Consider the following 26,068-nt stretch of genomic DNA (forward strand, 5'->3'; position numbering starts at 1 on the left):
TCAATACTGGAACAGAAACGAACCACCACAAACAACCTCCCACAAACATTGGCAGGACAGGTTAACTTCACAAATTTGTACCAGCTGGCCAACATCAAGAGAATCGTACAACACCTAAAGATGCAAGCTTCCTGCAATCAGCGCAGGATTGGAAATTGGAAGTGGACCTTAATAAGAAGCTTGTGTTTCCCCCAGAAATAGTGGCTACAACACTCCGGCCAGACATGGTCCTGTGGTCTCCAACAAAACTGGGATATGTTGTCGAATTAACAGTACCATGGGAAGAGGGGGTTGAAGAGGCTTATGAGAGGAAAAATAACAAATATTCTGACCTGGCAGCTGAAGCATCCCAGAACGGCTGGAAGACTAGCATCTTCCCAGTAGAGGTGGGATGCAGGGGTTTTGTTGCAACATCTACCACCATTTTGCTGAGAAAAATAGGGGTGAAGGGTCGCTCTCTCCAACAGGCCATCAAGTCCATATCAAGTGCTGCTGAAAAAAGCAGTAACTGGCTCTGGATCAAGCATAAAGACCCCATCTGGGCAGCAAGGTAGAGACAGATGGTATGCGGTCAGGCTTAGGCCCGACTCAGGGAGAAGGACGCCCCTGCCATGCAGAGCCCATCAGGGATATAGAGGGTATGGCATGGAGGGGGGTGTACCTGGGACGCTGGGTACACCGTTGAGCCTTTTGGAGACGTTGTGGGCTTCAATCAACGAAATGTCGATGAAGCAGGGTGCCCACCTGATGACCCCAATGACATACCTTACCCTCCTTTTTAACCACTCCACACCAATTGCTACTATCAAGAGTTTCCTACTAAAGGGATTGAAACATCTAGTTCTATTAGCTTTACTAATTATTGCGATTTTAAATATATTGCAATATTCTGCGATATATTGCAATTTATTACCTTTTTCCAACTTCAAATTATGTCCCCAAAGGAAAACTTTGACAACATCTGTTTTAACTAAAACAAAATATTTCTCAGTTTGTTTATCTCACTTCAGTTTTATTGTTGCAGTGCAAAATGGGATTGTCAAGTAGACAAACTGACCAACACTTTCATGAAAACCTGTCATAAATGTTGTATGCACCTGGCAAACTCAACTATTTGTATTACAGTCTAATCTAGTCCACCTTAAATAAATGTAAACAGGTATGCACTGCTGTGCTACTACAGGTATTTTGAACAGTGCAACTTGAAATTATACTAAAAAGTTGTGCAGACCCTTCAGCAATTGGGGCATTTGAAAGTAAATTACTGTTCAATTTAAATTATTTTAAATAAAACATGCAGTCTTACATCTAGGGATGCACCGAAATGAAAATTCTGGACCGAAACAGAAACCGAGAATTCTGGATGCACTTGGCCGAAAACCGAAACCGAAAATGCTTTGTAATGATTATTTATTATTTTATTAAATAATATAAAGTAATTTTGTAAGACTTTTTAAATTTAACTAAATTTTAATGATACTGAATTAAAAAAAAACACAAGCCAATAAAATAACCACACTTTTACTGAAAGTAACAATAAAACTCGACAAAATTTTATATTAATATTGGTAACACTTTACAATAAGGTTCATTAGGTAACGACTTTAGTTAATTAACTAAGAATGAACAATAGTTCTTCAGCATTCACTAATCTTAGTTAAAGATAATTTATCTCTCCGAATTTACGAACTAACAGTGAATAACTGTATTCTCATTAACTAACATTAAGAAAGATGAATAAATACTGTAAAAAATTGTTCGTTCATGATAGTTAATACATTAACTAACATTAACTAATGGAAACTAATGGACTAATTATCCAAATAATGTGTAGTCCTACAAAGCTATTATTATCAGAGCATATGAGCAGAGCATAGCGTCACTGAAGGTGACGGACTTTGCTTTTCCGGTGAGCATGAGCGGTACACGAGCGGAACACACATTCATAGATCGGAATATTGAGTGGAGCGTCAAACTGCAGATTGAAACCTGCGCGCTGAACACTGCCAGGCAGGGCGCGACGTATATACTATTATTATTATTATATGTAGCCTATATTTTCAGTGCATCCCTACTTACATCCCCTCCTTGTTTACAAATCCGAACTAAGTCCATACATCCGATTTAAACGTGGACGGAGCTTCACGTTTATGTGAATGCCCCTTAAGTATCACATACTTAAACAACGTATGCAATGTATGTACGCAGATACGTTGTTTACTCTTTGATCTGAACGTAAACAACGTATCCGCGTACATACATTGCATACGTTGTTTTTGTAAACAGTGTATCCACGTACGGTGTTGGTGACAAAGAACAGCATACATTGTTTACGTATGTGATACCCTCCAAAATGCCGCTATAGGGTGACGCGGAGGAGACAAATTGTTGAATAAAGTCGTTATTTTTGTTTTCTTTGCGTACAAAAATATTCTCGTAGCTTTGTAAAATTATGGTTGAACCACTGATGTCAAATGGATTATTTTAACTGAGCCTTGATCGTGTTAGGATCCTTGCTGTCTATGGGACGGTCAGAGAGCTCTCGGAATTCATCAAAAATATCTTAATTTGTGTTCCGAAGATGAACAAAGGTCTTACAGGTTTGGAACGATATGAGGGTGAGTAATTAATGACAGAATTTTCATTTTTGGGTAAACTATCCCTTTAAGGAAGAAAACACATACCGCGGACTTGTTGCTCCAGGTTTAGGATCACGTTGACGGCCTGGTGCAGGATGAGCAGTTTGGTCTGGGGTTTGTCGTTGGTCAGGTGCAGCTGGCACATGCGGCCAAGCTCTTTGAAGGCCTCATTGATGTCATGCACGCGCAGTCGCTCTCGTACGTTGTTCGCCACTCGCCGCTCTTTCTCCCGCTCGACCTTTAACTCTGGCGGCAAATCCTCATCATCTTCATTGTCTTGACTGTGAAGAGATAATAATATATATAACATTTCAATTCCGTTTTTTTAAACTGTACAATGAATTGAAAATGTATTTTATTTAAATAAAAAAATAAATAAAAAAAATCTATGTTTAACACGGTGACATGTAAGCTTTGTAGTCCAGGTGCCTGCTGAAGTATATTAGGTGTAAAGTTGTGTACATAAATTACTTCTAAATCTCTTAAATATAATACTAGTCAATTTTTGACACACCTGACAAATGTCTACTCATGCTAAATAGGGTTTGGATCTGAAGGCTTATGCATAAATGTGTGAAATTACTTCAGTAGATAAATATTTTGTCTATATACTGTCTACAGTACCACTCAAAAGTTTGGGGTGGATAAAATGATTCCATGACCCTCCAGAAATCATTGTAATATGCTGATTTGCTGCTCAAGAAAAAATTCTTATTATTATCATTGTTGAAAACAATTGTGCTACATATATTTTATTTTGCTTATTTATTTATTTTTGCTTGAGTAGGACTAGACAGTGTCCAGAATGCATGCAAACTCCTTCAATGTGGTTAAGCATCCCATAGTCCATTAGTGTTATTTCATAGTTCTGCTGACTTTTTTCCATTTTCACCATTTCATGATAAAGAATGAGAATTTGTGTCCAAACCTTTTACTGGTGTAGTATAGAAACATCAATTTTAACCCAATTTTAGATCAGGAGATGAATGAAAAAAATTCATATATATAAAAAAGACAAAAATACAAATGTGCTTTATATGCTGCTTTGCAAACAATTGTGCATTGAAAAACAGACAATTCTAGTTTATGCTCATGAAACCGTCCTATATAGGTCAGAGTCCCACCTGTGTAAAAATCATCTTAGTGTTTTAATGGCTTTGAATTTATTTTGTGCACAATAACACACAGACATTTAACCTTTAAAAGTGATCAAGTGTGCATCCGGAGTCTTTCACAAACATGCACTCTATGGTGGGAGATAGACTTACTCTTCTCCCTGGTCTGATACACATGAAAGGACTTGATGGGTAAACACCTCCTTTCTGAAAACAATGTGAGAGTTTGGGAGGGGGAGGGGGGAGAACACTATAAAACATGGTATTTGGGGTTTTGGGGAAGCCCAAACACTTTCAAATCAGGCCTGGTATGATGTGAGGAAACATTCGAACAAACACAGAAACTTATTAGACATTTGTTGTAGGCGATCAAATTATGACCATGCAGATTTGCTTCAAACCATCATGTGGTTGAGTGTTTATGGTTTCAAAATCATTCAGCCATTAGTTTAGAGCAATGCTTAAAAAAGCCATCTTGTACCTTGATCTGGTGCGAGATGGTTTGCTTTCCTTCTTCTCTTCCTCAGACTTATCGGCCACAGAGGAGTTCTCATCTTCCTCCTTGTCTTCCCTCTTAATATCGGACTTGTTTGATGAATGCGTGGCATGGGCCAAGCCTCCGGGCAAACCTGAAGCCAGAGACAGGAAATCGTTAAATGCATCCCGCTGAAACTCGCACGCAACTCTCAGCATTTGCATCTGTTGTTTACATGTTTGGTTGGTTTAAACAGAGAAATTGAAACTTTTACTCACTGTTAAAACCCTCTGGTGCTCCTCCAGGCTGTGGGGTGCCTGAAGCATGAGCAGACTGCAACAGGGTGCTGCTGGGAGGAAGGCAGGCATGGTCGTCATGATGGCTTCCAGCCTGCAGACAAGTGCAACAAGGGAGAGTAATTAGCACATATCAATACCCACAGGTGCATTTTTATTGTTTTGTGTTACACAACACCACATACAGCTCTAAACTAGAGGCCTGTTATCAGTGTTTGTGAAGCTAGTTTGAAACTGTAGTTACATGTTGTTCCAAACCCGTAAGACCTTCGTTCATCTTCATCAAATTGAGATATTTTTGATTAAATCTGAGAGCTTTCTGACCATGCTTAGACAGCAATGCAACTGACACGTTCAAGGCCCAGAAATGTAGTAAAGACATCGTTAAAATAGTCCATGTGATATCAGTGCTTTAACAGTAATTTTATGAAGCTACGAGAATACTTTGTGCTCAAAGAGAAAAAAAAAGACTTTATTCAACAATTTCTTCTCTTCCCTGTCAGTCATCGTCACGCGTTCATGGGAGGAGGAGCCAGCCTCGTTTACAAGCAGAGGACGATACACGCTGTAAAAAAAACTGTCTTCGTAAAGATGTCTGAAGATTTCGACAGGATGACTTTGAATTTTTTCATCAGCAGCACCACATGCATGCGTCATGGTACTCTTGTAAACGTGCATCAAAGACTGACACAGAAGAGAAGAAACTGTTGAATAAAGACGCTGTTTTTGTTTGTTTTTTGCACACAAAGTATTCTCATAGCTTTATAACGTTACAGTTGAATTACTGATGTCACAGACTTTAACAATGTTCTTACTACCTTTCTGCCTTGAACATGGTAGTTTTGTTGCTGTCTATGCAGGGTCAGAAAGTTCTCGGATTTCATCAAAAATATCTTAATTTGTGTTCCAAAGATAAACAAAGGTCTTAAGGGTTTGGAACGATATGAGGGCGAGTAAATTAGTAAAATTTTAACTTTTGGGTAAACCATCACTTATTTTACTCATAAGCGTTATGAGTAAAATAACGGTACGAGTAAAATTACAAATTTTACTAAAAAATATAATGCATTGTTGCTAGCATGGTTATCGGCCAACAACTATAACTTTTGTCATCAAGTTGATAATCCAAACAAATCACTGAATCTAGGGTGACCATATGTCCTCTTTCTCCTGGACATGTCCTCTTTTTGGACCTAAAAAAACAAAAAAAAATGCGGCCAGAATTTCTAAATCGCCCCAAAATGTCCGGGATTCGGCTTTTGCTTTCTACAGTCGCCATTCATTGTGTGTGTTTTTGTTTTAAAGCTCTGTGCGGGACTCACTCCCGCTGAATTTCTGACCATTACTGCCTGCTCCCACAAACATTCTAATATTGAAAATAATTTTCACTCATCAGGCAGCCGCTAACAATAATTGGAGTATTTAAATCACTTTGGATGCAGCTCGTGTTGGATGCAGGTTTGCCAAATCCACATTTTTTTGCACGGAACTGAAAACTGTTGCGGAGGGTTGATTTTTCTCCCATGGGTTAAAGGTTTGAAATATTGCATTTCAATCAAGTTCAATTAAATGAACTCCCTAAATAAAAAAAATAGGCAAAACATGATGCCTTGGATGCAAGTTCATGTTATCCATCTGTTTGGATCATACATAAGTGCCTACACTAACCATGGTAGAATGTTTGTGGCTTAGGGGCAGTCCTGGGTTGGAGTAGGCCTGAGGGAGACCCCCCATAGATCCACTGGATGTGGAGACGGCACTCAGTAGGCCGTGCATATCGGCATGGGCTCCAGGAATTCCCGGGGCCTGACCCACTGCATGACTTCGCAGCACATAAATGGCCTCCTCCAGCCGGTCTTCCAATTTGTTCTGCTGTGGAGAAAAATAATTTATATTTACCTTAAAGTATATATTACAAGTTATTAAACTGCAATAAATTTCTCTGTAAAATAAAAAGCAGATACTTTGTGCACAATGAGGCCAAAAACAATCATTAAGACAGCTAAAAAGTCAATATTTAAAAAAAAATAATATATATAAATAACATTAAAACACAATACATTTTGTTTAATGTTTTGAAGTAGAGCATTTTTTAAAACTATAATCTAAAAATGTTGTCATTGCTAAATGTGGTTTTACATCAGTGTTGTTATTGTTAAAGGGGTGGTTCATTGCGATTTCACTTTTTTAACATTAGTGTGTAATGTAGCTGTTTGGCATAAACAATATCTGCAAAGTTACAAAGCTGAAAGTTCAATGCAAACGGAGATATCGTCTTTTAAAATTCTGGCAGTTTAATGCCTACAAAAACCCTACCAGCAGTGAACCACCCCTTTAAGTAAAACTAAAACTATTAAAGTTATTGTTGTTAGTTGAAATAAAGTTGAAAAATTTTTTGAGATTAAACAAATTAGAAACGTTGCACTGGCAACTCAGAAATAAAAAAGTACTAAAATTACTAAAACTGAAAAAAAAGAGAGAAAATTTTAAGCTAAATAAAATTAGCGTGATAAAAATAAAAAAGCAAAACTACAAAATCTTAAAATATAAACTGAAATACCATAAGAGCTAAATCACAATATTGATTAATATTTTAATAGTATATAAATAATACTAAAATAACACCGTTTGTACATTTGTCTAATCAAAGAGTGAAGCTTGAGGCATTAACATTGGGGAATGTTCAAAATGGAACTTTATAAACCTACCAGTGCATGTAGTCCACCTTCATAGTTAGGAGACAGAGCAGTCTGGCCAGAAGCTCTCGACCACTGTGCTGCACCTGCTGAGGAGAACATGATATATAGCCTGAGTGTGAAACATCTGAATGCTGGTGTGCCACTACGACAGCAGATGGCACTCTAGAGCTTCACATTCACACCTTGACCTACACAAAGCCCATCAATCTAAAGAGAATGATTTATGATTCTTCAGGCTTCTTCCTCTGCGTACACGTTTTTGTCTTGGTATCTTTTAACACAAACTGATCTAATGAACCAGGTCGAGGTTTGACGGAATAAGACATCGTATCTGACTTACTTGCAATGCCCTGAGGGGAGGCCACAGGAGTGGAAGGAGTGGAGGAGAAGTTGTTGCTGTTGTGGTCCGAAGGATAGATCTGTCAATCAAAATCACAACTAAATATGAAGCACTGCACTCCTTCAACTATGGCTAATAATAATCCATACCCAAAGGATCACTGAAAGTCTGAATAATGCTATCCATCTTTGACTTCACATGTCCAAATGCTCTTTCATGGTGATTAATGAAAGCTCACTCACCGAAGCAAGAGCTTTTCCGATCTCATCACCTGAGCTGCCTGCGACTGAACCTCTGCTTGCTGTGGGAGAGAACGGGAGTACTTATTAACTCCATTCATTACGTCAATGTCACGACTATTCAAGTGATCCATAATCTGCTAAAAATGTCCATTCAAAGTCTGAATGAAAGATTGAAGGCCATTTCTTCTAAATTACAGTTCGAGTTCAGACTAGTCCAAGGCCAAAAATGATTTTACAAGAAGACTCAACTTAAAGATCCAATCTGAACTCAATTATAAGCTCATTTCACAACCTAGAGGACATTAAATTCAAACGACGAAGGTAATTTACCCAAAATGCTGTCTGATCCATTCATGGAGGATGTGTGGCTATAGGCTGCGGAGCCCGAATGGAAACCATTGACGTCCGCTCCATGCAAGGGATAGTTCTGTGGAAAATAAACCGTTACTGGAGCTTCTGAAATGAGTCACAATTTAAGCCCTTCTCCAAACCTTTCAGAAGACATACCATTCTGTCTTGTGGGTTTATCGCAGAGAAGGAGCCTGGCTGACTGATGTGTGGCGAATTCCCCAGCATAGCCGTGTATCCCGACTGACCTATGGATCCAGATGGGGCCCAGGGGTCCGAAGAAGAGTGTAGGCCCTCTGCGAACACAAAGGCAGATGGGCAGGATCAATAACAATCAGCACAAGAACTTATGTGGATGTCTATTCTAATCCAAAGAAAATCTGTCTTTGTGTATGCTCCTAATTTCAAATCAAACAAACAAAACTATTGCTTAGTCTATTTGCAAGCATGCCTGCGTGAACAACTTATGTACACATTAATATTAGAATTTACGGCTTGGGGAGATAAGGAAAAAACGATTATATTTCCCCATATACACACCTTGCATGTAAAAAGATCCTGGGTACACAGAACCAGGTTTGGAGCCTGGGTAGGCAGCACCATCACGAATATAGTCATCGCCAGAGGTGGCAGCATAAACCTGCATTTACAAACAAGGACATAAAGAAACATGGCGTTCACGGTAACAGGACAAAATATCCCTAGCGAATCGCCTGCACTTGAATGCACAACTGATATGGAGTCCATGAAGCTGGCAAGGGCATTGTGATTTTTGGTACAAATGACGTGGACGTGTGTTTCCATAGTGCCCCCTCAGATAAAGTGGCAGGGAAAGAGAACAGAGCATGCTGGGAAATGCGCCACGGCCATCTCATGGCACAGTCGGCGCTTCCTCTCGCACTCCCATGAGCCAAAAAGGAGAGGGAGGACAGCTACAGGGAGCACCATCACTAAGAGCGAGTCCAAATCAAGCTAAGCACACTGGGTGTTGACATATTCCATAATGTGGAAATGGAAAATAATATATGTTTTGTTTATAGTATTCACAATAAAATTATCTGGAACCGATAAACGGAACCGAATGATGATCGGAAATTCATCTGAATTCAGGAGCCGTGAGGCATACCTCCATACAGCGTATTCCCCAACAAGCACGTCTTAACACGTATGATTTGTATGTTTGTCTGTATGCACGCATACATGAGCGAGTGTTTGGGGGGGCGCTGGCGGGCGGGTGGGTCTCGGGCCAGCGGAGAATACAAATCCAGCAAAGCGATATTTCTCTTTTGCCTGTAATTTGATTTAACAGGGAGAAGTGGGATGGGAATGGAGAGATGCACTTCTAATTACAGAGCCATCTGCCTACTCCTGGAGCCCGTCCAACTCCACAGGCAGCTGGGCTGAAGAGGGGAGGGGTGAGAACAGTGGGGGGAGAGGTCTTGCTGAAGAAGTAGTAGGAGTGGAGCAAAATAGACTGGTTGATTATGTAGAAACCACATAAAAGAACAAATGAGGGAGGGGAAAAAACCTGTGAATGGCCCTCTTCTCTTAAGTTCACCAGGAAACACATCCTCACAATGATTTGTTGATGCACTTGAGAAGATCAAGGCAAGCCCAGACAAGTTAAGGATCAATATCCTTTAGTGCTTAGCCAAAGTTGAATTTGAACTTAAAAAAAACATATATTTTTAAATATCTCAAAAGTATGGCAAAGCTAGCAGGTGAGCATTGGCACAATCATTAGGGTATTATAATGCTGTGGCGGCACAAGAGGAAGCTATACTGAGCCGTAGAGTAGGATTCAGCAGGAGCTAGAATCCTAGCTCATCAGAAGCCATTAATCTGAGCTAAGACAAGCAAGAGAGAGAGAGGTGCAAGGGGACTCACAACTGGGTCACTTTGGAAGAGGGGGAGGATAAGGTCTAGCATTGGCGAATCTGAAGGATCACGTTTAGGGAGGGGCTTTAGAGGGCAAAGTGTTGAGCTTATGTGGATTTAGATCAAGAAACAACGGTTACTCTTCCCATGACTCGAAAAAACGGGTATGGCTACTTGCATGTTTGTTCAAGTTAACGCCGATTTGCAACGGTCAAAGGTTCAGAAATATTATGGACCTTAATCATGGTAGACATAGTTTGATGCAAATGAAAATACATACCCTGTTCAATCATAAGTCTGTCAACTGGAATGTTTATGGAAGGATTTGCCTTAAATTTTTATTCGTTAAACGTTTGACACAACGGTACAATCTCTGAGGACTCTTACATCTACTCCTCACAACAATGTTCTTGTTTGTTCACGTGGTCACACTTTATTTGAAGGTCCAGTTCTCGCCATTAACAAACCATTAATTACGACTTTTGCCTCAATAAACTGCTAATTTGTTGTTTATTAATAGTTAGTAAGGTAGTTGTTAAGTTTAGGTGTTGGGTAGGATTAGGGATGTAGAATATGGTCATGCAGAATATGTGCTTTATAAGTACTAATAAACAGCCAATATGTCAATAAAAGGCATGCTAATAAGCAACTAGTTAATAGTGAGAATTTGTCCCTATCCTAAAGCGTTACCGTTCACATCATATTAAAAATGTTTCTACTCTGAATGAGGTCCATAGCAGGGGTGTCCAATCCTACTTCGGCACCTTCCTGCAGAATTTATCACTAAAAACTTCCAGGCAGATGTGTTGGAGCTAAACTTTTGGGCTAACATCAAACCATTTCAGATGCCACAAATGCTTGAACTCAATTCTAGGAGTTCCTGTAATGGCCACTACATCATGTTTATGTAATTACGATTTTCTAAAGGGCAGGACTTTGCTGATTTAACAGCTGTGTAATTCCTCACAATACTGATCATTAAATTGAAGTTGTAATGCAATACTTTTAGTGGGAAACATGTAAGAATATTTCAGAAAGGTTACTCACTGAAGATGGCAGTCCTGGCGGCTTCCTGATCTTTTTTGGTTGTGGATCTGTGAAAGAGATCACATACATGGTATTCTTTCCTTTCATCCTGATTGATCTGATGCAAGTCTAGTAAATGTTGCAAGTTATTTACCCATGCTTCCCTCTGAGGGGCGTCTCCGGGGGTTGTTGGGGTATAATTGGTAAAACTGTGAGCCAGACTTCAATCCGGATGGAGACATGGCATCTGCAGAAGGCATGGCCATGTCTGAGGGTAGGAACCCTGGCTATAGGGAGCAACAAGATGGCAGATTTAAGCACTTTAAGTGACTAAAGCACTTTCAAGTGTTGCTCAAGAATTGATTCAACTTACCTGGCCCCCAAAGGAAGAGTAAGTGCCCCTTTCATTCTTGCCTGCAAATACATATGAAATTTGAGTGAACCGATCTCACTCAGCACTTTAAATATAGTCCAAATGTCACAATTATTGGAAGAAATGGAAGTAAATGCCACAACATGGAGGTTGAGTGAATGTTCTTGGTGAGGCCAAAGAGGAGCTCAACTACCCTGAGCAACTTCCAAGCAACCCATGGGGCAGTTTCTACATTGGCGGCTTTGAGATAAACCAACCAGACGTTGGTAAAACTCACCACTAATTCCTGTGCCAAGGAATGGGGAAGATAGTCCATCATGTTCGTTGAAGTGTGAGCCCTCTCCATAGCTCTGGAAAAACCCAAGACAGAAGCAGGTCAAAACAATAAAACATGTCCCAACAACACCTTTAGATGAGAAACAAGTCATTGGGTCTACCTGTACCTGGTTAAAAGAAGGACTGTTCTGCTCTCCAGCAGCCCAGGGACTACTGCGTTCTTCCATACCTACAAAGCAATTGATCACAAACTCTCAGACCAATACTGCAATTTTGGCATGCACTAAACCTTCACATCAAGATCCCTTTTAATTCTCCTTTCATGCTTTAAGGCCATTGAACGTTTGGTGGCTGGTTCTGTGCTTGTCAGACAGCCTCTGGATCTCATCCAAAACCATCACACCACACTAATATCCATGTCATTCAGCAAGCCTTGACATCACTGACCATAAAGGGAGCATTCATTCAGTCATTGGATCTCATTAAGACAAGTTGTGTGTGTGTGGGGGGGGGGGTGCATCACAGCAAGCAGAACAAAAACAGGCTGATCAAAGAATTGCAAAATTAGCATCAATGTACATTTGGGAGTGGAGACCCATAGGGACAACACAGGTCTCAGTACAAGACATACAAGATACGGAGTGTTAAAATGTTCTCCAATATGCTTTATATGTAGAAAAATGGATATTGGAAAACATTGCGGCAACATTTGTGTACTGGAGCAGAAATTTCTCATAAAGCATTCCCCTCTGCCTCCTGTCTTACGCCTTAATGCAAAGCTCTCCAAAGACACATGGCTTAATTGCATGCTGATTTGCATAATTGTGCATATTAATGCAGTTGGTTTATGAATATTCATATTCGCCTTTTGATTTTTTTTTTTTAGGTCTAATTAAAAATGTGTGAGAGAAGAGGGGGTCTCAGCCAGAGCGGCCACTGAAGGCTGAGCATGAGTGATGAAGCTAACAAAGCAGAGCAAATAGCGACATCCACACTGACAGCCGTGATCTATGGAGCCCACGCAGGCAGCATGGGAAATGAAGTGGGCACTGACTGAGTGAGTGAAAGAATCTCCCTGGCAGAATCATCTTATGTGGGGAAAATGAAGTGGCAGAGATACAAATTCAGATTCAGAAGGACAATATAAGATGTTTAACATGCCGAATGGTTTTGGATTGGATTTGCCAGACCGTTACAAATGAATTACCACATTAGTAAACTAAACCGGTGCTTTTTCTGGGCAAATTTGGTTTTGTATATAAAACTTTTTTTTTTAAACTTTTTTTTTGAGGATACAATGTGATTTATATTTTGAGTTATTGGCCACTTATTTGCTGGAAGCATCAAAATGCAATTCTACAAAGACAAATCTGACATTCAGTCAAGCAGGAACTGATTCCATTTCCTGCGTTGAGGAAAGATCATTTCCTTTATACACTCCTTCAAATACATCAACTGCACAGCGTGCAGTTATTCAAGTTCAGATCGCAGCAGATATCAAAAGTGAAGCAATAATGTAGGGATGCACCGGAATGAAAATTCTAGGCCGAAGCCGAACAAAATGAAACACTGGGCCGAAGGCCGAATACGGTTTTTCACCATTTTTGAGACTTGAATCAGGCATGTATTTTTTACTGTACAAATAAAGGCAGCCTTGCTGAGCAGAAGAGACTTCTTTTAAAACATTAGAATATATTACAGGTCCCAATTTGAACGCTATGTGTGAATGTTATAATAAATGTATTAACAGAGCTGTTGTAGGGTAATTATTATTATCATTATTATTGTCTTAATTTTTCATTTTATTTTTCCATAACGACAGTAAAATTACAATACTATCATTTATGGAGTTGTTGCTTTTTCTCGGCTTTTATTTTGGCAGAAACCCGCAGGAAGATCTCAGTGCTTCTTTTTGTTGACAAAAAGCATGCAGATTTATAAATGATTCTCATTACGAATTTGGGAAGATGTTTGTCGCACGTGTCACATTGTCAAATGCCTTTAAAAAAAAAAATTTCACAAAAATGTTACGGAGCAACTGATGAGTAACTGTTTTAGCGCTTTGGATTTTGAACCCTGGCGCCGCGAGCTCATAATACATGCAATTCGTGCGTGCATTAGAAAATATAACATTCTGCAGTTTATTTACTAATCGTTTCAGGTAATTTCGCGATTTCAATCATCATACAGTAACCTAACAACCAGTTAGGTTGTAGCGCGTGCCTCTATTTTAATCGCATTCGTCATTGTTCGGTTCATATTATTCGGCCTTTTCGCTTATTCGGCCAAATAATTTCGGTTGCCGAATATTCGGTGCATCCCTACAATAATGGCTTGAGGTGTGCGTGTAAATGTGCTCGCATCTCAGGGATGTGAGCAGGGGGGAAATGGGCTCTGTCCTGTCCTAATGCTGTCCTCAGTGGGTGATGTGTTGGGCAGCTGTGGAGGTGAGCAAGAGGACGCCTGGTGAAGTCCTCCCATGCAAAAAAATCCCACAAACACCATGGCTTTGCCCAAGGAGGGGGAGGACATGGCTTAATGCAATTAGCACCCTTCCGAGCACTTTTGTCTTGAGGAACAGATGCACTTCTGAAGGCCACTGCTTCCTCTAAACACGTCCTTAATTTGGGGATCTTCTGAATAAATAGCAGAGGACAGTCAGAAGTTTAACTCCTGGCCAATGGTTTAAAGTTGAAAAACAATCCATGCAAGGAAGATCACATCTTTTGTTAATTTGGAATACTTTATGATCTTTAAGGAATGTTCTGGGTTCAATAAATGTCAAGCTCTATCAACAGCATTTGTGACATGTTACCACAGAAAATAAAATGTCCTTTGTCCTTTAATTCTTTAAAAGCAAAATAAAATAGGAAAGGACAGGGTAATCCAATAAATGTTAAAGTACAAGGTTTTGAAGCTAGGTCCTAAACATGAGACTAGTCGGAATACATTGCAATAAGCTTGCCTGTGCAAAAATATATAGAGTACTTGCAATTCCTGCCATGACCATGTAATGTCAAAAATGTGTGTAACTTTGGGACAATGTGCAAAAGAAGGACTTTTTACAGAGAAGATTTTAAACATACAAATTATATTGGAAACTAAAAGTTGTCTGGTTGGAACAGTGGTCTCAACACAAAACTGACAACTTTACAGTACAAAAAAAATACACAGTTTAAAAGGAACACTCCACTATTTTTGAAAATAGGCTCATTTTCCTAGAGTTAAACAGTTGGGTTTTACCATTAGCATCTCGCTCAAAAATGACCATAGAGTTTCTATATTTTTCCTATTTAAATATTGACTCCTCTGTAGTTACATCGTGTACTAAGACCGATGGAAAATGAAAAGTTGCTATTTTCTAGGCCGATATGGCTAGGAATTATACTCTCATACTCTTAGCGAGATGCTAATGGTCTAATCAGATTCAATGATCTATGCTAAGCTACAGCTAAAAGTGCTACGCCAGAGATCGGCTGAATGGATTCGAAAACGGTAAAACTCAACTGTTTAACTCTTAGGGGAGTTGGAAAATGAGCCTATTTTCAAAAATAGTGGTGTGTTCCTTTAAGGATAAACACTAGCATTTTTTTAAATCCTCAAAATACTTCCTTAAAAAAAAAAAGGGTTGAGGTAAAATTCTTTTTTTGTGGTAATCCAGAACATGTTCACAAACTATGCCGACAGATCTTAGAATGTACTGAACCCATAATTCTGTTTAAATGAATAACGCTGAGGAACTGTCACTTGGATCTTTGCTTCTCAATAGCGAATCTAAGAACATGTCATATCCTGTTATACCGAGTTCACAGGGTGAGACTTATGTTGACTGATGTGGAGACCTTCTAGAAGCATCTCACAAGTGATGATTTAAGAGTCGGGGTCACCTCGGTGTCAGGTAGCTCTTGCAATAAAAATCTCAAACTGAGACATTAGCTTGGCCCTGCTATGTAATTGGCACTTTAGGCCGCCAAAGACCGAGAATGAAGCTGGTGATCTTTCACAGCGTTTCTTTTACTGTTTTCATGCGGGCCTCCTGCGGGGTGGTGGGAGGTATGAGAGAGCTTTGTTTCAGAGAGGGTCCATTTCCTGTCAGTTGGCAGGGGGAGAAAGTGTTTTCTTGTGTGGGGGGAGGAGTGTTTTACGGGGAGGAGTGTTTTACGCGGTGGAGTGGGGGAATCGTTTGGAGACCGCAAGGCCTTTATTTAAGTCTTTGTTCTCAGATTGTTCTTATTCAAGGGTACTGTTTGGAGTGTCGATTGGGAGACAGACAGACAGACTGGAAAGACTCGAAGAGAAACACATGGGACGTTCATGCCTTTGACAGCTTCTGAAACAATCTAAACTGGAGCAACACAATCCAACAATGGTTGCAAAAATAACACTTTTGTGAGTGATGTGCAACTGGTTATAAATTAAAAGATGACAAACATACAAACAAAACAAAAGACAATGAGATGTTTTGGGCAGTTAAAATGTTCTGGACAAAAATGTGATTATAAACAGCAATGCAACCAATCAGTCACTCCTCTTGACCTAACAAAGTTTTTACGACGTACAAGTTTGTGCAATAGGTTCTTTAACTAAACAACCAGTTCAAAGGGATCCAAACTGCCCCGAGCTTTGACTCTGGATATACTACGGTGAATTCATAAAAGAGGGGGTTTAGGAAAACAAGAAGAAGCATGTCCTTTTCTTCTATTGAGAGGAACGAGCACTTAGCAACTGGCCCAAACATCTCCATTGCTATAAAAAACACAGCTTTAAACTTATGAAATGCACAAATATGGCAAATTCAAGTAATATGTGACACTAAACAGGAAAAGGCATGCGTTTAGACTTACCTGAACCACTAAATTGACTGCTAGCAAGTGTGGTAGGCCTGTTCTTCCCATTGGCCACAGGGGGTGCAAACATCTAAGGCAGAAAAATAAGCATAGAAGCATATTACGACAAACTCACATCAACAGGTGCCCACAGACAGCGATTTTTCAGCATTATTGGGGATTCACGCTCTATGACGTCAAGCTTAGCTTGTTCAAAAGTTTAATGCTAAAGGTCATGTCACCTTTGCCACATATAACCCACTAAAATGGTTCAATCTGAAAGAAACCCTTTCTCACAAAGTAGTATGGCTCTTTGAAGATGCATCTTGTCTTGTACTACAAAGAATTCAAGGTTTCATGGAAAGGGCTGAAGAGGATCTGTTTATATGGATGGATGATGCCTCTTTGTTTTTGAAGTGCACAGAGAAACCCGTAAGCATCAACAGTGCCAGCCTTGCATGGTGCATGAGAGGGACTTTCTGGTGTGGTAGACATTTTTCACAATGTGAACCACCTTTTAAACCACGAGAAAGAAGATGCCAAATGCATAAGCTCCGTTTTTTGTTTTTTTTTAACAAAGGTTCAAGGCTGGAAAATGAATGAGATATGAGGGAGTAACTAAACCATCAACAATTTGTAATTAGATGAGATCATTATACATTTGATCTGGCACGTCTGATTATCAATGTATTGTCTTAATTGATTCACTGCTTCAGTAGATGGCAATTTTCCAATGCAATAAATTAAGCATGGTCGAGCCATTCAATGAATCAAGCGATTAACATTTTTATATTTGCCATTTTTCTATGCTATTTAGGAAAGCATGACCGCCAAGAATAATCACATTTTAACAACAGGTGAAATGAGAATAATAAATGGAAGGATAAGGACAAGAGGGGATTGAGCGATGGTTATTGCTATATGCTGGAGATGTTTCAAATGGCAAACTGCACTTCTAAGGACCCAGTTGGAGACATGATTTAAAGATTCATTATAATGTTAGCCACCAACAACACAGCAGGCATTGTGACGTGAGATTCGATCAGTATGAAGTGCTATGAAGAAAAACGGCTATCCTCTGACTACAAGGTCAGATTTTGTTGAAGCAAATAAAGGAATCATAACGCGATTCTTTACGAGAGAGAGTTTTTGTCTAGATCAGTAACAAAGACTCCATAGTCTCTTCCTTACTGCACTGAAATCCAACAGGTCACTGAGTTCCTTATCTGTTCCCACTGTAGCCATTCTCTGGTGCGCCTCGTTCATACCCCTCGGTCTTTAAAGCACCCTGCAGAAGAAAACCAGAGAGAGACAGCTGGGGTGAGCTATCTAAAGACCAGATGAATGAGAAAAGCAGTGATGGTGTGCATGTCGAATAGTAAATAAAAGTGAGAGTGTATTGTACTCATAATATACACATCTCATAAGAGTACATTACCAGCATTTCCATGTCTCAAATGAAAAATGGGGCTAAATTTAATTAACTAACTATGCATTGCTTCAGGAGGCTGTATGAAATGCCAGTGCCAAGTCATTATCTTTGGCCAAGATTTAAATTTTAAATCTAAAACTTGCTTGATAATTAATTTGGCCGAGGCCATCCTGTATGTTTTACATACTACAGTGTTGCGTTACAAGGTTTTATTTTGATTGTTTTCAAAGAGCCATTTCTTCTATAATTTCTGTCAATCTTATTATTAATATTGTTGTGTTATGCAACCTAGGGCTGGGCGATATGTCAAAAATATATTATCGATAATCGCCTTAAAAATATTGCGATATCCGATAATATCGTCTACCCAAGCCCCACCTCCACCACTCCCCGCCCCCGCCGAGACAACATTGCCGACATGCACCATAAACACACACCAGGTTCAGTTTGGTCTTAATTATTGCCACAAAGTTTGGTTTTACTTTTCTTCGTTTGTGCTTAAACTAACAGAAAACATTAGCTTTGCTGTTATGTTGGTGTTGCTAATTTCCACTCTGTTCTTATCAAATTTGTGTTTGAAATGAATTTCGCTTTGTGAGGAGAACTGTTGAGGAAAAATAATAGAACCCAATTTTAAGTTCATCATAGTGAAGTTGGACACTCTGGTGGTGATTGTAAGAATAAATGCATGTCGATGTCATATAGTAATGTCTTGAATAAAATATTTATTATTTTATTTATAAATATTTTTATTTTCCGACGTTTCTCTTTCTTTTTGGCATTATCGCGCGTGTAGACATTTCATGACGGTTGGTTTAATTTCCTTGATTATAACAATTGTAGCGTTGTTTTTAAACTTGTAGTCAAGCTATAACGGAGGCTATTTAATATTTATCATACATGTCTAAAATCATGCAGGGATTAAAAAAGAATTCGGAGCAAAAACGTTAAGGTTTTTTTTTTCCTTTCTGGTAGCCTAGTTCGGAGTTCTCTTTTGGCCCATTTTTTACGAAATAAAAATACCTGCTTTATTTATTTAGAAGCAGGGTAATTTAAATTGTATTTTTGTATTTGAATTTTTATAATTTTTTTAATAAATCAAAATACAACTGCCAAGATATAATATTCAGTGTTGGGCTGCCGAAACTCCGAATGCGTGCATGTTGAGGGGCGAGCTGAGAAGCCTACTAATGTTTTCATCCGTTTGAAGAATTTTTTTTATTAAAAATTATTTAATTTAATTAATTTAAAAATAAATAATTATTAGAAATTAAGAAAATCTGAATTAAGAATTTATAGTGCTATATCTCAGCTTCATTAAACATAATTATACAAATTATAAAAAATCTGTAAAAATAGGGCACTTTGTGTGCTGTATAAACAAGCTGTGAAGGAATTCGTGTATTTTAATTATAACTGTCATGCTGTGTTTAAATAAATATTCAGAAACACATGCAGTGCTACTATTTGTCTTTTTTTTGTTTAACTTTTATTAAACTGCAGATCAAAATAGAATAGGCCTATACCCTAAATAAGGATAAATTATATTGAAACGCATCTCCAAAATAATCACATACACGTTGCCATTACAGTAGTCAGCGCCGAACAACAGGCAAATAAAATATAAACTGAGGTTACAAAAGTGATTCAGTCAAGATCAGTGAGGGATTTTCTTTTCTTTTGTTCTTTGATTAACATTAATGATTGGCGGCCGCAGCTGTTGTCAATGCACAGATCTAATACACCCTTGTTTTCTTTCTCAGCTCTTTGCATTCATTTAAGACATAACTGATTGTATTTATGGGATATTTTGATATAATTCTGTGTATTTGTCCATTCGAATGTGTAAGAATGCGAGAAAGAGAGCTCAATCTAGTGTTCGCGTATATAAGAGGCGGCTTTTGTGCGCAGCACGAAAAACAGTGCGCGAGTGCAGAAGCGCGTTCTATTTCGTCTTCTTGCAGTTGAATCTTTTGAAATCACAATAAATGTGCATACAGGAATCGAGAAGCTGAAACGAAATTTAATTTTATAACAAGTAATTTGATTTCTGACCTTACACATCTGATCTGATTTCCAAAATTGGAATAGCTTTTCGATTCCCAACCCTCCTACTAAATTATTTCATTCTTGCATGCAAAAAAGCCCCATAGTCACCATACAGGTTATGTAAAATATTTTTTGCAACTCACTAGGTTTATCATTTGTCTTTTTTTTTCTGGTAACGCCGATAATCGTCTGTTACCTGACTGTTGACATCGACATCGTGATACTTAGGAGACATAATCGACATACGATAATATCGTCATATCGCCCAGCCCTAATGCAACCTCAGCACAGCAATGAAACTAAATGCTATCACAAGTCAATAAGTTTCCATGAAACCATGATATCAGCACATGGAACATGCAAATCAATGTTCTTAACTTATTGTACATCTCTATCCTGTGCATGATTTATAGTTATCTGGCCAGTTGATTTGAATGAAAATGAGATCATCAAACAAGGGGGGGGGGGCGGAGGATTTAAACAACCTCCAAATGCAGTAAAATATTTTAAGTAGGGTAAACGTACCTATTAAGCTCACATTCCCATTAAGCACACTTCCATTTTTGAGCTCAGATTATAAAAAGAAAAAATAATGTATTATCATACTTGATGTCTTAACCAATTGATGTGTTTGTTACTACATACTTCCTGTAATTTCAAGTCAATCAGATCAGTGCACTGAGATATGGGTATCCATGTGTTTACACTGTCTGGCGGCCATTTTGAAAGCTGTCTGAAAACTTTCACCAAAAGAGGAGCCCCTTAAATGTGCATTTTTTTTAGATGTTAAAGATTTTATTTTGGGTAAATTTCACTACTTTCTGTAAAATTAAGAGATTAAGGTTTTGATTTTTGCAGATTATAACCTAGAACTTGGATGTGGGAAATTACATTAGATCCAAAAGATAGTTTTAGCAGCATAGCGCAGATGCTACAGAACACAGTTAGCTGACTAGCTGTATAAGATTGTGTGCTACGCTAATATATTACTTCACAGGCATTACTGGCTTGTACTTTTAAATCTATAATATTATAAATTGACCGTTTACTGCGGGTCTGTGGTTTTATACTGCTGTAATTTTTAAAGATTTCATGTTATTTTAACTGAGCTTAAAGGGTACACTACTATGAAACTCACACAGCTTCAGTGTGACATCAATAAGAAAAAGTATAAATCCATAGATATTGTTGATAATAGTTGTTCATAATAAAATATGTATGAACTTAATACATGACCTGGATTATTTATTATGCAAAATCTTGTCATTTTAATAAATATTACATGAAATTTATAAAAAATGGTTGCTGCTCCAATTAAGCTCAGTGTGCTCTCTTTAAGCTCTTCCACATTGAACGTCAATGTAAATACTTCATAAACAGACATTACAGATAAACTGATGGTTGTCACTTTAAATTAATCTCTATAAAATGGTAATTAACTTATTTTCACAACTTTAAGATGACAAAATCTAGACATAACTATAGTTTATGCCTGAAGATGAAAGAGGCATGTCATCCATTCAAAGAAGGAGCCAACAGAAACCCGTCTTATCTGTCCAGGGAAAAAGCAACTAAAGGCTGGAATAAAATACATGACTTTTAAAATTTGAACAGATTTTTAAAACACCGGTGTATGATCTGATCCTCAGTCGTTTAGTGTATGATGGCCAGTTTTCCTTTGTGACTTGTAAATAGTCACAAAGGAAAACTGGGTATATTACACTAAATGACTAAGGATAATACACTACCAGACCTTCAAGTTGTTCCGATCACCACAGACTCATCCAGAAATGTGTGCATTGTTGCTAGAAAACACGTGAAATGAAATTAAAACTATGTGTTTTAAAATCTGCTGAAAATATCAAACATATTTGATCTCCTCCGACTGGATGGAATCAAAGTCTGAAGCAAAAAAAAATCAGAGTCTGTGATCATACACCACATGATTTTCTATGGAATCAGTCGACTCAAATCTACAGACTGGCTCTGACCTTTGGCAACTAGCATCAACTTCTCCAGATTGTAAATTGGTGGAAAATTTGAGCAAAAATCATGTAGTGTATTCCAACCTTAAGAGACGATAGATAAGTTGACATCCATTTAATAAGAGGCTTCATAATGAGGCTAGTTTCTGTGTTCATCCCCATGAATGAAATGTTTTATTGGTTTGTTTTATTTGATTTTTGAATATGTGTTACTTAGCTGAACACGGACTAGTCTAATGGCGCTTTTCCACTGCGTGGTACGACTCGGCTCGGTTTGCGTCACGTTTTGGTAACGGTACGGTTCACTTGGAACCCCAACCGAGGTGGTACTAAAAAAAAGTACCAGGTACCAGACCCAGTGGAAAACCCCCCAAAAGTGAACCTTACCGAGCCGTACCGTACCGTGCCGTACCATGCAGTGGAAAATCACCATAGATGTTGCAATGTGCTTAAATGACATTTCATTATGAATATGTAACTGATCATGTTCTTGTGCACTAAAAATGTCTCAACATAGATTTTGGTGAGCTTAATAGGTACGTTTACTCTACCTCTTTTACTAGAATACAATGAAATTGTCAAATATTGGTAAAAAAATTTACTTTTTGTCAGAAACATCTTAAGGGGTCCTGTATGCTATTGCATGCCAACAGGTGGTGTGCTTTAGCAGTCCTGCTTATTAACCATTCGTTTCTCTTCAGCAGTCTGATTATAACACTATTACAAGCCAATAGCTAAAATAAAAGTGTTTTTACACCTTGCAAGTACATTTTATTCACACTGCTTTCTCGACTCCCAAACAAAAACAACTAGGCCTAAATGACATGTAGAAAGCGGCCCCTCGGTAAAAAGACAAGATAGTAGCCTAACAGAGGGCCCAAATTCCCCTCAAGTCTTTGCCAGCCAAAACGAAGCCAAACCACAAGTAAAAATATATTTTACTCAGTATATTAGCACATTTCCATGTAAAATGTGACAAACGTCTCAGATCTGAGAAACATGAAGCGATTTTAACTGGTATGAACAGCCCTGGCTGAAGAATGAGGTGAAGGCCTTATAGTAGCCTACTTAGGGTTGGGAATCGAGCACCGTTTCTTTAAAAACACACGGATCCGAATTATTTATGACCTTCAATTCATTTAGCAGATTTTGATCATGCAGATCTCTGTAATCTGACAGTATTTCCTATTATCAATTTAATCTAGAGCGACCAGTCCAATCCGATTCCTGAACCAGTGACTCAGTGAGTCGATTCTTTTAAGGAATTAATTTAGCTCACTTACTGAACCCCAAGTTATTCATTTAGTTTTGATTTTAAGTTAACTAATAATTTATATAAGCATATTACTGACTGGTCGTTCGTATGACAACGCGCAAATAAGACAGGCCTACACATCATGATATGTTATATAAATGATGAATGAAACCGGTTACCACCTTTTTGTTTGTTTACTATTTGCATTCAAATTGGGGCCAGTTTTATTATGCATTTATGATAGCTGTAAAAGTAAAAAAAATAAATAAAAAAAAAACACCTATGCGAGAGATGTAGCTACATTTATTTATGATTTATGTCATGTCGGTTCTGCTGAAATCTGGTGCGGTCGCATAATCTGCCAAGAAACTGCTTAGGGCTGTAAATGCAACAATCATTTTCCCCTGATATTATTATATCAACATCATTAAAATCGTCAAGAAATGAGAGAAACTGAAGCAGAATCGCTAAATTCCTTACTATTTCCATCCCTAACGGTAAAGGTTCCTATCACACACACGATCAAGGGAAAGGAGTAAGGTGACACTAAAAACAAGGCAAAACACCAAATTAAAACGTATTTCGTAGTTAAAAAGGTAGCTAAATTGTATCTTTAGTCCTGTATCGCAGCAGCCATTGGTGGGTAGTTGTAAGAGAGCGCAACAGTGCACTAACAACCAATTTAATGTAGGCTACCCGAACTAAATCCACGTTATGAATAAAAAAAGCGCAAAATACACGGCGAAAATGTCTATTTTAAACCCCATCTCAATTACTGAGTGTGCAAACACGTTTAAACTAGAGTTTAGTCACGTCCCTTTCTTTGTGTAAGTAGGGCTAAGCTTCACCCAGACATGAACAATGTCAATATTTATTCTCAGTTGTAAACTTATTGTATTCCGATAGCAAACCATTTCGAAAACCAATAGGCCACATCGATCGCGCGCACGTACTTTTGATAAGGACGGCATTATTATCAATATTAAGCAGCCGTCGGGCCGATCATTCTAAATTATTCATGTGTTGTGAGATAAACGCAGAAGCTTGGCTGGGGATTAAGCAAACGTTAATAAAAGTACCGCGACAAAATGTCAACTTTTCCTCAAGAGACTCGCGATTTGATGAAGCCGAGTGGGGGTGGGGGGGGCGAGGAATTTCCTGCCAAAAATATTCACCGAAGTAACTGAATTAACCAGAAAAAGCAACCCTGGATACAACACAGCGCTTAAATTCAGCAGGAAAATTATACATTTTAACAAGTCTACCAAATTAAAGTAAATTTCATCTAATTTGTCAATTAAATTTGCACTGACAGCTCGCGCTCAACTAGTCACTTAAACTCATACGCGCCCCACAAAACTAATCCTTACTTTGATAAAAGGACAAAGGAGTCGTTTCTGTTAGCATAGAACTGGGTTAAAGACCACCAGCACAAAACTGGGCAGGACTTCCCACCAACACCACAGCCTCTAAGCAAGAAAAAAAACTATGCATCCCCCCACTTCCATAAGCACACATCCCAAAAACTTGCTAAACGGAACTTCAATATGCAATTGTGTGACTCTCTGATGTAAATATGAGACTAAAATGATTCAACTTACTAACCCAGTAAAACTCGACAAAGGGTCAAAAGCATTACCTCTGATTATCAGTCGTTTTACATCCAGCAGTAAAAAATAGAAAGGTTGAATCTCGAAGGGAAAAACCATAAAACTTGAAAGAATTTGAAGCACGGCGCATTAAAGGCTGATAGGCGCAACAATGTGTTATTCCTCCTTTGACATCGTCCTACAAAACACCAACGTCGTAAATACAATGTTGCAGGTCTGTATCCAAAGAATCCCGCGCCACGACTTCCTTTATATTGTTACAATTGAGGTGAATTCATTCGTCTAGTAGACATCTTGACCACCTCCATCCACATTGTGAGCAGCAACAATATATTCCTCCGCGTGGAAAGAGGGGCCTCAAACGCTTGGGTGTCCAGTTTCATGTGCCCAGAGGAGTCGAGAGTTTTTTCGACAAGGTCTACGGGTTAAAAAACACGGGTTGGTCAGGACGCGCAGAATGGTTGTTAGTCATTTATCAGACAAAATTGAATAGGTGTAGTTTAAGGGGAAAATAAATGGTAATAGGAACTATAACATCCGGCGGAGGTTGACGGTAGAAAAGTAAGCGGCATTTATACAAGAGAAGCAAGAGATGAAGAGATAAACCCGCATGCTAGTAGCCAATAGAAAGGCGACAGAAAGTGACAGGCAGTTGGAATGTCCAATAGTCACACGTATATTCACTCCAGACCCGCCCCTTTCGTGACGAACACTGTGTGTTCAGTGAGGCTGGCTGAAGGGGCTAGAGCACAGCCTGCGTGACATCATTTTATTAGTCTGGTGAACGTCGACGCCCGCGCGTTGTATCGCTAATTTGGCTAAAAACGTTCGTAAAAGTGAATTCAAAATCGGATGCAGAAACGTTAACAATATATATATATATATTATTTGTTTACTTAGCACATTTCTGTCCGAATTCTTTCATTTGGTTACTTGCAAACATTCAGACAGCCTTTAATATCCTTCAGTGTGGATGAGAAAATACTAAATTCACATTGGGGTCTTAGCGACTACTAGTTAGGCTAGTCTGTAACTAAATCTAACTGCATACTTGATTTGGTCACACCATTTATTCTTAAGGTAAGACTTTGCTAAAGTAAGTTGTGAACATTATATGATGTCTGCCTTTATTGTTCTAAGAAGCCTTCAAACAGAAGTAGTGTTTACAAGCTTTGCATTTCAGTATCCAGTTAAACGGTTGATA

The 26,068-nt window shown here is 38.5% G+C and overlaps 1 protein-coding gene across 5 annotated transcripts in view; it reads right to left on the minus strand.

The window, feature by feature from the left end:
* LOC107596874 (transcription factor E2-alpha-like) overlaps positions 1–25,433 on the minus strand; it is a 30,779-nt gene extending 5,346 nt beyond the window's left edge. The window contains exons 1-19 of one of the 5 annotated variants that reach the window (XM_016287728.1): positions 24,894–25,433; positions 17,725–17,821; positions 16,552–16,624; positions 11,875–11,936; positions 11,709–11,781; positions 11,432–11,472; positions 11,213–11,345; positions 11,080–11,126; positions 8,695–8,794; positions 8,314–8,450; positions 8,137–8,233; positions 7,807–7,865; positions 7,565–7,643; positions 7,234–7,307; positions 6,194–6,397; positions 4,508–4,619; positions 4,236–4,383; positions 3,908–3,961; positions 2,685–2,920 (exon numbers count right to left, since the gene is read on the minus strand). In XM_016287728.1, coding sequence (XP_016143214.1) covers positions 2,685–2,920; positions 3,908–3,961; positions 4,236–4,383; positions 4,508–4,619; positions 6,194–6,397; positions 7,234–7,307; positions 7,565–7,643; positions 7,807–7,865; positions 8,137–8,233; positions 8,314–8,450; positions 8,695–8,794; positions 11,080–11,126; positions 11,213–11,345; positions 11,432–11,472; positions 11,709–11,781; positions 11,875–11,936; positions 16,552–16,624; positions 17,725–17,799 — 1,804 coding nt within the window. In that variant the 5' untranslated portion in view covers positions 17,800–17,821; positions 24,894–25,433. Of the gene's footprint in view, positions 1–2,684; positions 2,921–3,907; positions 3,962–4,235; positions 4,384–4,507; positions 4,620–6,193; positions 6,398–7,233; positions 7,311–7,564; positions 7,644–7,806; positions 7,866–8,136; positions 8,234–8,313; positions 8,451–8,694; positions 8,795–11,079; positions 11,127–11,212; positions 11,346–11,431; positions 11,473–11,708; positions 11,782–11,874; positions 11,937–16,551; positions 16,625–17,724; positions 17,822–24,893 lie in introns of all 5 variants that reach the window. The other 4 variants (XM_016287727.1, XM_016287726.1, XM_016287729.1 and 1 more) reach the window with 4 other exon arrangements.
* Positions 25,434–26,068: the final 635 nt, after the last annotated feature.

The sequence above is a fragment of the Sinocyclocheilus grahami genome, unplaced genomic scaffold (assembly GCF_001515645.1).
Source record: "Sinocyclocheilus grahami isolate Dianchi unplaced genomic scaffold, SAMN03320097.WGS_v1.1 scaffold224.1, whole genome shotgun sequence".
NCBI lineage: Eukaryota > Metazoa > Chordata > Actinopteri > Cypriniformes > Cyprinidae > Sinocyclocheilus > Sinocyclocheilus grahami.